The sequence below is a fragment of the Camelina sativa genome, chromosome 2, assembly GCF_030686135.1.
Source record: "Camelina sativa cultivar CO46 ecotype springtype chromosome 2, ASM3068613v1".
NCBI lineage: Eukaryota > Viridiplantae > Streptophyta > Magnoliopsida > Brassicales > Brassicaceae > Camelina > Camelina sativa.
Genome location: NC_141881.1, coordinates 11210053 through 11222680, shown reverse-complemented (window position 1 = coordinate 11222680; position 12628 = coordinate 11210053). Strand labels below are relative to the sequence as shown.

General features: G+C 35.2%; 2 protein-coding genes across 2 annotated transcripts; both read left to right on the top strand.

Moving 5' to 3' along the window:
• The first annotated feature begins 2074 nt into the window (after nt 1–2074).
• LOC104720866 (protein DMR6-LIKE OXYGENASE 2) lies at nt 2075–3790 on the top strand. The gene is made up of 3 exons (XM_010438768.3): nt 2075–2573; nt 2703–3272; nt 3363–3790. The coding sequence occupies exons 1-3, from the start codon at nt 2346–2348 to the stop codon at nt 3618–3620; spliced, it is 1056 nt and encodes a 351-aa protein (XP_010437070.1). The 5' UTR covers nt 2075–2345; the 3' UTR covers nt 3621–3790.
• A 3450-nt stretch (nt 3791–7240) lies between these two features.
• LOC104720858 (glycosyl hydrolase 5 family protein-like) lies at nt 7241–9516 on the top strand. Its single transcript, XM_010438758.2, has 4 exons — nt 7241–7671; nt 7773–8020; nt 8324–8847; nt 8975–9516. The coding sequence occupies exons 1-4, from the start codon at nt 7273–7275 to the stop codon at nt 9373–9375; spliced, it is 1572 nt and encodes a 523-aa protein (XP_010437060.1). The 5' UTR covers nt 7241–7272; the 3' UTR covers nt 9376–9516.
• The last annotated feature ends 3112 nt before the right edge of the window (nt 9517–12628 follow it).

Sequence of the window (12628 nt, the reverse complement as noted above, 5' to 3'; positions counted from 1 at the left end):
CAAGAACAAGGAATCACAGGCTTAGATTAGCCATGGTCATGTACTCACCTCTTTGCAGGAAGTTTCTGACCAACAATGGACGAATCCACACTCCCAGCAAGCTTTCCACATGTTCCTAGCCTTGAATCCTCACTCCCACAGCAAAATCTCACCCACAAAGCCTTGAAATCTCTCAAAAATTCACAAAACTCAAGAACAACTTTTCTCTTCTTTTTTTCTCTCTGTTAAGCGGCCAAAACAACAAAACTCCACGACCTAGGTTGACTTGCCACTTAAATAATATGGTTATATGGTTTTTCTTAAACCAAACCGACCAAAATCGACAATTAAATCAATTTGGCCGAACCAGAAAAATATTGGTGTCGACCGATACCCCCTTGGTATCGATCGACAACCATCTCCAAAATAGACATTTTGGTTCGCGGATGTTACACTAATAAATCTATTATATATTACTATCAGTTACTTGCAAAACTTGATTACTTTTACCTTAGTAGTAATCCATGGTACACATAAAATTAAACATTAGAATTGGCCAAAAACAAAAATGATCACTACGACTTCTATATTAATTCCTTTGTCAACCAAACATTGATTTAAAAAGGAATGGTTATCCAATTTAGAAAAAAGTGTTTACAACTTTAAAATCAGAAAATAATATTCTAGAAAATCTAATAAGACAATCCGTTTTAGAATTATAAAAGCGTAAAATATAAAATACTAAGAATAAAGAAAAGAAAGCACAAATCAAACCGAACTCATCTAGTAGATTGGAGAAAGCAGACTATTCTTCGGGAAACTACATCATCGATACCAACTCTGAACAATTGTTTTTGAAAATTTAACAGTCTATTCTTCTAACTCCAAATGAATAAAAGATTGGATCCTCCGTTGACCCTTGCCCCCAAGTAGTATTGTCTAGTAGTTTCCATAATAGCACCACTAACCAAGACCTGTGGTAGGATTTGAATATTTCCACGAACCGTCAGTCCGACGTCTCAATGTATGTGATGGGTTATCCAAGGGTTCCATAGTTTCAGATGTCTCATCTAATATTGATTGAGAATTGTTCACTTAAAACATGATTTAAAATAGGGTGCAAATTAGAATCTCTTGAAAACATTCTTAATTTTATTTTTCTATATAAATTATAAAATCGAGAAAAATAATGTTTCTTCGAATATTCTTAACATCATTATTTTTCCTCGATTTTATACTGTTAAGAATGTTTTCTCATTTTGAAGATTACTAATCTTCAAAATAAAAAATCTACATTCGAATATACCGAAGTTAAGAAAAACTGCTAGTATTATTAGAATAAGACAATTCCATATTTGCCTTGAATGTGAACACGGTAAAAGAACATGATTGATTGCTTTTCTACAATTCTACTAACACACATCTTTAGAAAATAGTGTTACATTCGTATTATATTGTGCGATGAGATAAGCATGAAGTAAATGGTAGATTAACATGCAGTATTAATTATTTTTTAAATGGCACAAAAAAAATGAAGAGAAAGAGAAATACAAAATAGGGTGTTATAAACAATTTATAAACAATTTTGAACATGCAGTTAGTTAGATTCTAATTTATAAACAATTTTGAAGACTTCAACAAAATCATAAAAAATAAATAAGATTTTTAAGGATTTCTAGAAAGTATCTTATAGTTTTGTTGATTAGTTTTTTTTAAATTTTGTAAAATGCTGAAAACAATATCTGTATTTTTGTGATAATTTTCATGATTTTATTTTTTTGAATAAAGTGTATAAAATCATGAACCAATAACACAATAATTGAATTTATGAACAATTCTATATTTTTTAATTGAATAATATAAAACTTTTAATGATTTTATAAAATTTTTGAATCCAATAATCCAAATATGTTAAGATTTTAAATGACTTTTTATAAATCACAAACTAATAACACTAAATTTTAGAAGAGTTTAACAAAATCTTGGTCTAATAATAATAACAAATTTTACATAATATTTAAAGTGTTTAAAACTTTATTTAAATCTCAAAGCAATAATAACCTTATTAAAATTATAAATAGCAAATGAAGAAAGAAAAAGAGAGTTGTCAAAAAAAAAAAAAAAAAAAAAGAAAAAGAGAAAAACAAGATAAACTTTACGATTTCTATATTAATTCATTTTATTATTTATTTTGTCATCAGTTTCTTACTTAAAAGGTAAGAGGAAGTCTCAAAATCAAATTCATATTTGCCATGTGGAAAACATCGTGCGGTGTGCATGTCCTTATATAACACATCTATAAAGTGATAACATATCTCTCTATAGTTCTCTTTCTCTATCCCCTCGCTTTAGATTTCACACCAATCATGGCAGCTTCTGCAACAACAAAGCTCCTCGTATCCGACATCGCTTCCGTCGTTGATCACGTCCCTTCAAACTACGTCCGACCAATCTCTGACCGTCCAAACATGTCCAACGTTGCAACTTCCGGCGATTCTATCCCTTTAATCGATCTCAAAGACCTCCATGGTCCCAATCGAGCCAACATTATCAATCAGTTTGCTTATGCATGCTCCTCTTATGGCTTCTTCCAGGCAAGTCCCTATTCACTTTTAATCTCCTTACCAATTTACTCTGTTGTATAAACTATACACTTTAGTTATCAACTAGATTTAATTTACTCTATCTTTTTGTAACTATTTTATTTGTATTGCATGTTCCAGATCAAGAACCATGGAGTACCAGAAGAAACAATCAAGAAAATGATGAATGTTGCGAGAGAGTTTTTCAGGCAGCCAGAGAGCGAAAGAGTAAAGCATTACTCAGCAGATACCAAAAAGACAACGAGACTCTCCACAAGTTTCAACGTTTGCACAGAGAAAGTCTCTAACTGGAGAGACTTCCTTCGACTCCATTGCTACCCTATCGAAGATTTCATCAACGAATGGCCCTCAACTCCAATATCTTTCAGAGAAGTCACAGCTGAATACGCCACAAGCGTTAGAGCCTTGGTTCTGACACTTCTTGAAGCAATCTCAGAGAGTCTAGGCCTCGTGAAAGACCGTGTAAGCAATACATTAGGCAAACATGGTCAACACATGGCCATAAATTACTACCCGCCGTGTCCGGAACCCGAGCTAACGTACGGGCTTCCAGGACATAAAGATGCAAACTTGATCACTGTTCTTCTTCAAGACGAAGTCCCTGGTTTACAGGTGTATAAAGATGGTAAATGGGTCGCTGTTCATCCTGTTCCCAACACTTTTATAGTCAACCTTGGTGACCAGATGCAGGTAATATTAGGCGTACAAATTTGAAAGTTCCTCTGTTTTGTTTAATTTACTCTCTTTGTGCTAACTTAATGTGCTTGTTTCTCCTTTTAGGTGATAAGCAATGACAAATACAAGAGTGTTCTCCATAGAGCAGTTGTGAACAGCGACAAGGAGAGGATATCGATACCAACATTCTATTGTCCATCTGAAGACGCTGTGATTAGTCCTGCCCAAGAGCTGATCAGTGAGGAAGAAGACTCTCCTGCTATCTACAGAAGCTTTACATATGCCGAGTATTTTGAAAAGTTTTGGGAGACAGGATTTGCAACTGAGAGCTGTATTGACTCGTTCAAAACCTCCACCATCTAAGATACTGTACTTGAGAAATCAATCATCAGTCATGTTTAGGCCGTGCTTTAGTTCTTGATGGGAAAGTCAAAAACCCATTTTGTGTTGCCATTTCAGAATAAGTAGTTTTCTTTAGTTAACAAATGTACTTGAGAAATAAAACAAACTGCTCTTGCAACATGTTGAACTCATTTTGTTTTGTATGTACGTTTACATATTGTAGAAGACATTCAAGAAGGAGCGGCAGTAGAATGACACATAGATCATGTTTATTATCAAGCAAAATATTTACATGTTATATGGTCACTCAAAACTAAAAGAACCATAATCTATAAAAGATCAAACTTATTTGCAGTAAGCTATGCCACATGGTCAGTGGTACCAATACGGAACCATTTGCGCAAGCCATGACACATTTCAAAGCAACTCATTTGGTCAAGGAGGTTTTCCGCTAATATCGCAATTAAGCAACTACCGCAACATTTTAAACGTGCATTTCCGGATTAGTAATAGGGACTAAAACCTGGTTGTATCATTATTCATTAGTCAGCCAACAACACCCATTAATTTTGTGCTGAAGAGGACATATTATGTTACAGTCTCTATCTCATTGATATTTACTATGATAAACTTCCGGTCAACCATCACAAGTCCTCGTTAGTATAAAACGCCGCCTTAACTCCGGGCCTACTGCAAATAAGACATATGCCCGAACTTTAAGGTACTCAAAGAAAACATCATCCCTAACCATGCAGCCAATTCGCTGTGCACAGCATGCGGGATCACTTGGTAGCTTCTCATCAACTTTTTGACAGCTGTTAAAAAATTAAGTTTGAGCAGAGTAGTAGCTTCTCACTTGGTACTTTCACATTCATATCTAGATCTCTCCCTACCTGGCTTCTCAAACTATACTTGGTTAACTTTTGGATATCAAGAACTCCGCATGTTATAAATTCTAATAGATATGGGTGTGACGAATTATTTAATCTGTCTGTACTAACAGTAATGTGAGACAAATTATTATAACTATGTAAATTAACAAGAGAAATTGTTAGTAATACACTTTTGTATAGATACATTTTTTCAAAAGTACAATATATATGTATTTTTAATAATACATATCATTAGATTTAAATCCGCGGAACAAGTTATTTATGACTACAAATTTTACGTTTTAAGTTATATTTTTTTCTGTTATTTTTGTTTTTTTGTTTTTTTAGTGTTCAAGATTGTATAACTGTATTTTAATTGTTAATTTTATGATTTAATCCAAGACATACCTCGGAACAATTTGAATTTTAACATAATATTAATTTAATCAATTTAATTATACATGTCTATTACTCTAATATTGATAGTGATAATAAAATAATAAAATAATATTTTATTTGTGTAACACCGAGTTAATAATATTTGAAAATTTGTTAGAAATGCTCTTGAGATACTTTTTTTTTCAAAAATACTTTTTTTTTGGCTATTCTCATTTTTGCTTTCCCTGATATTTTAAATTTTTAAAAATTTAAAAATTTTAAAATAAAGAACTGGAGTAAATCAAATAAATAATATAAATTTGAATACCTCTGATAAATCGAGCTCCATGGTCATTCGTATTTGAAATTATTTTGGTTTTTTTTATAAAATGACTGTTCACCATTGTCTTATTTTTCCTGGGACATTGTATATATATTTTTTATTCATCGATTGAGTATTTTTTTTTTTAATCTTGTACACAGGAGGGTTGCTCCACTAATAATGCTCTTAGCGTTGTATATATAATTTATATAATTAATTAATATGTGAGTAATTTAGGAGGATTGCTTCACTAACGATGTTCTTAGCGTTTCTAAAATGCTATAATACAGTTGCAAATATTTGAATATTATCTTTCATAGCACTTGTAAAATTCGAGCTATCTTATTCTGCTATCAATGCCAACTTTTTTTTGTAGTGTTTAGGATTCACACAAGGTGTGTGGCGTCGCCTCATTAGATACAATTGTATGATGCAACTTTTCTAATTAATGAATTCTCGAGTTGGTCTCGGAGATGTAGGATATCCGAACCCATTATGTCTTATCATACTTTAACATATAGATCTAGTCACATATAAGTCTTATACAGATGGTTCTCAATGGCAGACAATCTTTTGATCGGCCTTGTCCCAAATTTCGAGGAATTTTTTCACATTTGACTGAAGAACTTTGCTAATAACCTGGATTTGTGTGGTAAGCCTCTAGATTTTTGCGTTGATCGGGAAGAAAAAAAGAAGAAGAAATGATCTCGCTAGGGAAGATGGGTGCAGAAATTGGTGCGGCTTTACTTGCACATGGGCATTCTTCGGCTGGTTCTTCTTCAGTAGTAGTAAGGAGAAACAAGGAAATATAAAACGCTGAAACCGGATTTTACCATATTGGGGATTGAAACAAACGTAAATGTTAATTTTTGCACACTTAATACAACACGCAATTGAAAAGAGTATATGTAGTATTAATGCATGGTTATACAATAGGACGGATGAATCCCTTACTCAACAAATGCTCTAGCTGCTTCTTCAGCTCTGCCATCTCTGCTGGAGCCATTCTGTAAGGAGCCTTGGATAATGGTATTGTCCCCGGTTCCAGTTCAATGGTAAAAGGATCCGACCGAGATGGTGGTAATCCCTGCAAAGACTGAAACACATCCTCAAACTCCTCCACTACCGGAATACCGCTAACCGTAGACTTCCCCACTGACTCTGGCATAGATATAGTAACCAAATAAGCCTCACGGCCCTTCTCGATCATCTTCCCAGCCTGAATGGCTGAGATTACGAGACTCCCCGAAGTCGGTCTAATACCCTAAAAAACCAACTTCCTTCCTGGACGCTCAAACTCTACTCTACCCTGATGGCAATCCAAATGCACCATATGCCGATGCAACCAATTTATCCCGAGAATAACATCATACAACTCCACTGGACTGATAAGCAAATCCGCTGGCCAGGACTCTCTTGCGATCTGAATATCAAATCGCACCTGACCTAAAGATATTTGACAAAACTATGATTTGTGACATGCATCTGATATATATCAATCTGAATCTAGTTTTCCCCATACACAAAATAATTACAGCATTATGTTAAAGTTGTATTTACCTTCGTTTCTTTTTTTTCTTTCTGATATAACAGAACAAAAGAAAATTTTAAAATTATAAGATTGAAAGATAAGATGTATATTGTTTTCTTGTTATAAGAAATTAGTATTATGTTAAAGTTGTTTTTACCTTCGTTTCTTTTTTCTTTTTGTTATAACAGAACAAAGAAAATTTTAAAATTATAAGATTGAAAGATAAGATATACTGTTTTCTTGTTATATGAAATTAGTTTACAAACAAATATTTACTGTTACAATAATGTAATATATTGTTTTTGACTTGTTATAAAGTTTTTTTTTAAATTCTCGAGAAATAAATACCTTAGATTGGTATTATCTGTTGATTTTTTTTTTTTCTTACCGTTAATACTATTAGTTTTTTTTTTCTTTCAATTATGTCTTTAGTTGGAAAAAAAAACCTCTAACCATAAACACATATAATCTGCCAAAAACCAGAAACAAAACTAACTGCTTTGCAATATAAATTACGAATCAAATTGAAGTTTAAAACAATCAAAATAAAAACCAAAGAACAGACAAGAAATGGCGAGATCCTTGTATATTTGTTTATTCTTCTTATTCATTTCTTCGACATCAAAGCTAATCACAAGCTATCCTCTCTCAACAAAGTCTCGATGGATCGTGGATGAGAAAGGGCAAAGGGTGAAGCTAGCTTGCGTGAACTGGCCGGCTCATCTCCAGCCCACGGTAGCTGAAGGGCTAAGCAAACAACCATTAGACTCCATCTCCAAAAAGATTGTCTCAATGGGATTTAACTGCGTTCGGCTCACTTGGCCTCTTGATTTGATGACTAACGACACATTGGCCCTTAAGGTTACTGTTAAACAGTCTTTCGAAAGCTTGAAGTTATTTGAAGACGTTCTTGGGATTCAAACTCACAATCCCAAAATCCTTAATCTCCCCCTTCTAAACGCATTCCAGGTAAATATAGTGTTAAAGTAGATGGACTATATCTAACCTGAACCAATTTGAATCAATAACAAATAATAATATAATATGCTATGATTGTTTTCTGTCATCAGGAAGTGGTATCGAACTTAGGACAAAATGGAGTGATGGTGATACTAGATAACCACTTGACAACCCCAGGCTGGTGCTGTGGTGAGAATGACCTCGACGCCTTCTTCGGCTACCCTAACTTTGATCCCAAAGTCTGGGCCAATGGCTTGAGCAAGATGGCTACTCTGTTCAAAAGTGCCACTAATGTCGTTGGTGTGAGCCTGAGGAACGAGCCACGTGGCGCTAGAGATTACCCTGACCTCTGGTTCAGGTACATATTTCAGAAAATTTCACCAAACTTTGTTCCACTGAGAAAATTATATATTTTTGAATCACAATTTTAAAATGAGAAAATTATATATTTTTGAATCACAACTTAAATTTATTTTTTAAAACTGTACCTATCAAACTATACACAAGCTGATCAGCTATAATTTTACATAAATATGTTTGGATTCATGATGTTATACAATACATTTCAAATTTTCACTATTTGCTATTGTTTCTATAACATTGTTCGTGTATGTTTACGTGGTAACTAATTGCATGCATGCGTTTTAATGGTAACGTGAAGGCATATGCCAGAAGGAGCAGAAGCAGTGCACGCCGCAAACCCTAAATTACTAGTCATCCTCTCGGGCATCGACTTTGACACAAACCTCTCATTCCTCCGTGACCGTTTCTTCAACGTAAGCTTCACCGACAAACTCGTATTCGAACTCCACTGGTACAGCTTCTCTGACGGCAGAGACTCGTGGAGAAAACACAACTCTAACGATTTCTGCGCCAAAATCATCACAAAGGTTACACGCAACGGAGGATTCTTAGTTGGGAGAGGCTTTCCTTTGATGTTGACTGAGTTTGGGACTGAGGAGAGTGGCCGTGACATCAGCGGAAACCGGTATATGAATTGTTTGGTGGCTTGGGCGGCTCAGAATGATTTGGATTGGGCGGTTTGGGCGTTAACCGGAGATTATTACTTGAGAACCGGTAAAACGGATATGGTTGAGACTTTTGGTATCTTGGATGCGAATTGGAAAGACGTGAGAAACGCTACTTACTTGCAGCAACTATCTGGAATCCAATATCCCTTTAAAGGTAAGAAAAAGCTATATAAAAAATGAATAGCTTCGCAAAGTTAGCTCAAAACTCAAATTTTGGTTTTTTTCTTTTCGAAATAAAGAATCCTAGTTTTTTTCCCATATAAATACTTATGTATACACAGGACCTGGATTGCAATCAAAGAACGCTATCTTCCATCCATTGTCTGGACTCTGCGTCACCCATAATCCCTCAGACAAATTACCAACACTGCGATTAGGACCATGCCCTAAAGCCGACACATCGACCTTCAACCCCAACGAAGGCATTCTTTGGATCAATAAAATGTGCGTCGAAGCTCCCAATGTAGCTGGACAAAAGGTGAAGCTTGGAGTTGGCACTAAGTGTTCTAAGTTGGGACAAATCGCAGCTACCAAGATGCATTTGGCGTTCAAGACAAGTAATGGTTTGTTGCTATGTCTTGACGTGGACGAACGTGACAACAGCGTCGTCGCTAACCCTTGCAAGTGTTTGACCAAGGATGCTTCGTGTGATCCAGCTAGCCAATGGTTCAAAGTTCTTTAAATCCTGTAGTTTCTATGTTTTAATTTTTCTTGAGATAACGTATTTGTAATCATCAAAACTACGATTTATGATTATGATTGTTCAACCTTATTATTACTTATCCTTGGAAATAAAAACTTATGATTCCCTTGAAAATAAAAACCACAATCTATTTGAATAAATAAAATCACTAGCTAGTGTCAAATTTTAACCGAATGAAAAAAGTTTTAGTGACAAGAAAATATATTTTTACAAAGCTAATTTAGTTTACTGGTTTATCCTACATATTCTAAATACAAAAGGTGTATTCTAAAATTTGTATATCATATTTTATCCATCTAAAACGACAATAAAAATAACATATTTTTGACATTATATGGATCTTCAAGTCTTTTTCATCATTTCCTAAGAATTTATCTTCACTTTCTTTGAAATTTTTACTAAATCAATTGCAAATAGTAGTTTATGAAAAATTGTCATTTGTTAATAGAATGCATAGATAGACAAATTTTTGAATATTTATTTATTTATTTTCAATTCCCCTTAACGAATATTAAAATATTTCAATCTATAGAAAGTCAGATTATTCAAAACTTGAAAAACAAGTACAATACTAGGTTTCTTTGTTAAATAATTGTGATTTTCATTTTTTGTTTTCTTTTGTTTTTTTTTTTTTTTTTTAAATTTGAAAAGTTGATGACATAGTAAAGACGTTGACGCAGTAGCGGTAAAGGGTTTTCTTTTTTTCAATTTTTTAACTAATATTGAAATAGGTTTTTAAATTTTTGTTTTATTTCTTTTTTCTCATTGTTAAGGTTTTTTTGAGTATTATCAATCTGTACCCATAGAGTACTTGATAATTAGTTCTCTCTCCTCTACGTTAAGGGGAAAGTTTTCAAAAGTGAAAAGTGCTAAAAATGGAAAGTTTTATGTGAGTTAGAATTTGTCTATTTTTAGTTGTTAAGAGCCTTGGTAGGACTTGTGTAGCCTATGTGGCGGACTGTTGAATCATTGACTGTTGAGTCATTGTGTGGCCAATTTATGGCAGTCTTTTGAGACATTGTGTGGCTTTTATGGCAGGCTGTTTAGCCAATTGTGTGGCTTTCATGGCGGGCTGTTTAGCAAATGTTATCTTTTTAGACAGTCCTTCGGGATGTTTGGTATTCGTGACGATCTTTCGGGATGTGTGGCATGTTTAGGCAATCCTTTGGGATGTATGATCTTCGTTACGGTCCTTCGGGATGAGTTGTCTTCGTGACGGTCATTCAGAACGAGTGGTCTTTGTGACGGTCCTTCAGAACGAGTGGTCTTTGTTACGGTCCTTTGGGACGAGTGGTCTTCGTGACGGTTCTTGTTAGGACAATTGTATGGCCTTGGTGGCAGTCATGTTTAGGACATTTGTTTGGTCTTAGTGGCAGTCTGTTTAGACATTTTCGGCCTTTGTGGCGGTTCTGTTTAAGACATTTGTTTGCCTTAGTGGTAGCCTTTGTGGCATTTTGATTATCCTTGTGTGGTCATGAGGTATTCCAGTGAGGGGATATGTGGTTGGTAGGACATTGTGTTGTTTTACACGAACCACGAGAGGGAGACCTGCTTAGGTGATAGGACTCAGACGTGTTCAGAATTGTTTGCTCTAAGGACAGTTGGTCCTGAACGACTCTTGGGAGACTTTATTTCTCCTAGTACCTTCATATTCAGAGACTTTATGGCTTGAGAGTATGGCTGGTATATCAACTTCGGATGACGATCTTGGGGTGCGCTGTAGGGTGATAACTCGAGAGACAAATATTGAACTTCCTTTATATGTTATGGCATGCAGGCTTAGGCCCGATGAGGAGCCAATATTATGGAATGCAGGCTAAGGCCTGATGAGGAGCCAAATAAAAACTTAAGGTTGAGACCTATGCGTAAGGAAAGTCCAAAAGTCAGAGAAAATAATGCCTGGAAGTAACCTTCGTAGATCGGTCAGAAGAGGTTGCGGGCCGTGGAGAAGGTTGCACGAGAGTCTTTGGCTAATAGTTGTTCGAGATTCGAGGATGAATTCATGTTGGTGGGTTAGAATTATAACATCCACTTTCTAAAATTGGAATTGTGGGATGTGGAGCAAACCAAAGGATTGAATTTTAATTAATTTTGCTTTAATTAAATCTTGGTTTAATCTAATTAAACCAAAAACCCTAATCTACCTCATAAAGTCGATGCCTCCTTTTTTTTTTTTTTTTTTTTCTATTGTCGATATTGTTATCAGAGAGAAAGAGAGAGAACTCTTGGTTATTTGGTGTAAAGGAGAAAGATTAAGAGATCTATGAGAACTCACACACACCGTCCGTACCACACCGTCCGTACAACACCGTCCGTACAAGGAGATGGGCCGTCCGTACCATTTAGTGTCTTAACAAGTCCAGCCCATGTTGAGAAGTCTCCAACGGTCAAGGAACATCTAGATCCTTCCTCAAAGACACGTTGGCGAGTTTGAGACAAGTGGGAAGCTTAAGTCAACCAAAGATCACATGTTTAGTTTAAGAAGGGATGTCGCTATCATTATATGTAATCGTGTACATCATCTACTTAGAATATTCTCTTTGTAATTGTCTATAATTAGCTTGTATCTATGAACCATATCAAGTAAGAAATAATAATTTCTTCTTCTACACTTATACACTCTCTCGATTCTTATCTCTACACTTGTTACACTTTCTTGAACTTACTCATCACTTGCGACCTAAGCTATAATTCTTTCTTCTCTAAACTTACATGGTATCAGAGCCTTGTTGTTCCATATTCTCATTCTCACACCCACCAAACGCTTTCGCTCTAATCTCTCTTATCTTTTTTGTTTGACTTTAAAAGTCTCATCTCTTTATCCGTTGGACAATAGCATTAACCAACGGTAACTTCGACATGGAAGGCACCACGACCTTGATTGTTCCAGTTACTCTCAAAGGAGAGAACTACTTGTTGTGGGCAAGAACCACAAAGACGGCACTATGTGGCCGAGGGCTTTGGACCTATATTACATCGAGTGAAGCTCCAAAAGAAGTGCCAACCCAAGACGGCAAAGATGTGGTCACTAGTGGTGAAGAAAAATGGTTTCAAGAAGACGAAAGTGATCTCGCCATCATTCAGAACTCCCTTGATGCTCAAATAATTGAAGCCTACTCGTATTGCGAAACGGATAAGGATCTATGGGACACATTACAAAATGTGTTCGGTAACACCACCAATTTAAACCGCGTGTTTGAGATCAAGAGGGCCAATAATAATCTCAGTCAAG